Here is a 1,309-nt window from a genome sequence, read left to right as displayed (position 1 = left end):
CTTGGGGCACTCTTATTTTCTTGGCATGTTTACAAACAGGAAAATCCCTCCAGCCCCATGCTTTGGGGGTGGAGGTCTTATGAAGGCTTCTTTAGGTGGGCATGGGTGAGTATCACACTGGGCACCAGTGATCCACTTGAGTGACAGCCCTTCTTCCTCATCTGGAGTTCTCTGGAGTGGAAATGGGACTGAAAATTCCCAAACTCTCAAACATGGTTGGTTCCTGTGGCAATGTGCCCTTCAGTATTGTGGTTGACTCAGCCTGTCCCAAACTGACCTTAATTCAAGCCCAAGTGTACGTAGATTTGCCTTATCTTTGTCATATACTCCTAAGAGGTTTCAGGAACCAAGACCAAGTATGTATGTATGTATGTATGTATGTATGTATGTATGCATGTATGTATATTTAATTTATTCACTTTACATCCTGATCACTGCCTCTACTCCCAGTCACCCCTCCCTTGCTTCCTCCCCCTTCTCCGTTTCTCTCTCTTTCTCCTCTGGGAGGGTGAGAACCCCCCTGGGTATCCCCACAACCCTGGCACATCGATTCTCTGCAGGGCTAGTTGTATCCTCTCCCACTGAGGCTAGAGAAGGCAGCCCAGCTAGAAGAACATGTCCCACAGACAGGCAACAGCTTTTGGGATAGGATAGCCCCTGCTCTATTTGTTCAGGACCCATGTGAAGATTGAGCTGCGCATCTGCTATATGTGTGGGGGACCTAGGTCCATCCTGTGTATTCTCTTTAGTTGGTGGTTCAGTCTATGAGAGCCCCAAGGGTCCAGGTTAGTTGACTCTGTCGGCCTTCCTGCGGAGTTCCTATCCCCTTCTGGGTGCTCAATCCTTCCCCAACTCTTCCTCCTAAGTGTCCCCAAGCTTCATCCACTGTTTGCCTGTGAGCGTCTCCATATGTCTGAGTCAGCTGCTGGGTGTGTGGGAGAGATGGCCAGAAGACCATGAGAATGAATGGAAATCTGTAAATGGCAGACATTAGGAGGAGGGTGGCATCTCTAGGATGTGCAGGACCTGAGATAGGGGAGGAACCCAAGAATCAGTAAGGGTGACCTTAGCTGAGACTCATAGCATTGGTCATATGGAATCTGAAGAGGTTCTTCAGAACTACCTCTTAAATTCTTTATTTAGAAGTGGAAACCTCTCTGTCCACCTTGCAGTATTGAATGGTTGCAGTACTTCATCATGGATAGGCAATCAGAGCTGTTCTGGGTTCGTGAGTGCAGTGATCCAGTCCTGTTGTGTTCAGGGGACAGTGTTTCACTGCAGTCTTCTGGACCTCTGTTTTCTCTTTTTT

At 48.1% G+C, this 1,309-nt stretch overlaps 1 protein-coding gene across 1 annotated transcript in view; it reads right to left on the bottom strand.

Annotated features, from left to right (window-relative positions):
* Positions 1 to 12: 12 nt before the first annotated feature.
* Positions 13 to 1,309, bottom strand: part of LOC116104121 (natural cytotoxicity triggering receptor 1-like) — a 13,921-nt gene continuing 12,624 nt past the window's right edge. Inside the window, exon 8 of the mRNA XM_031390910.1 lies at positions 13 to 171. Within this exon, the coding sequence (XP_031246770.1) occupies positions 13 to 171 (159 nt within the window). The remainder of the gene's footprint in view (positions 172 to 1,309) is intronic.

The sequence above is a fragment of the Mastomys coucha genome, unplaced genomic scaffold, assembly GCF_008632895.1.
Source record: "Mastomys coucha isolate ucsf_1 unplaced genomic scaffold, UCSF_Mcou_1 pScaffold21, whole genome shotgun sequence".
NCBI lineage: Eukaryota > Metazoa > Chordata > Mammalia > Rodentia > Muridae > Mastomys > Mastomys coucha.
This window is presented reverse-complemented; position numbering and strand designations above follow the sequence as displayed.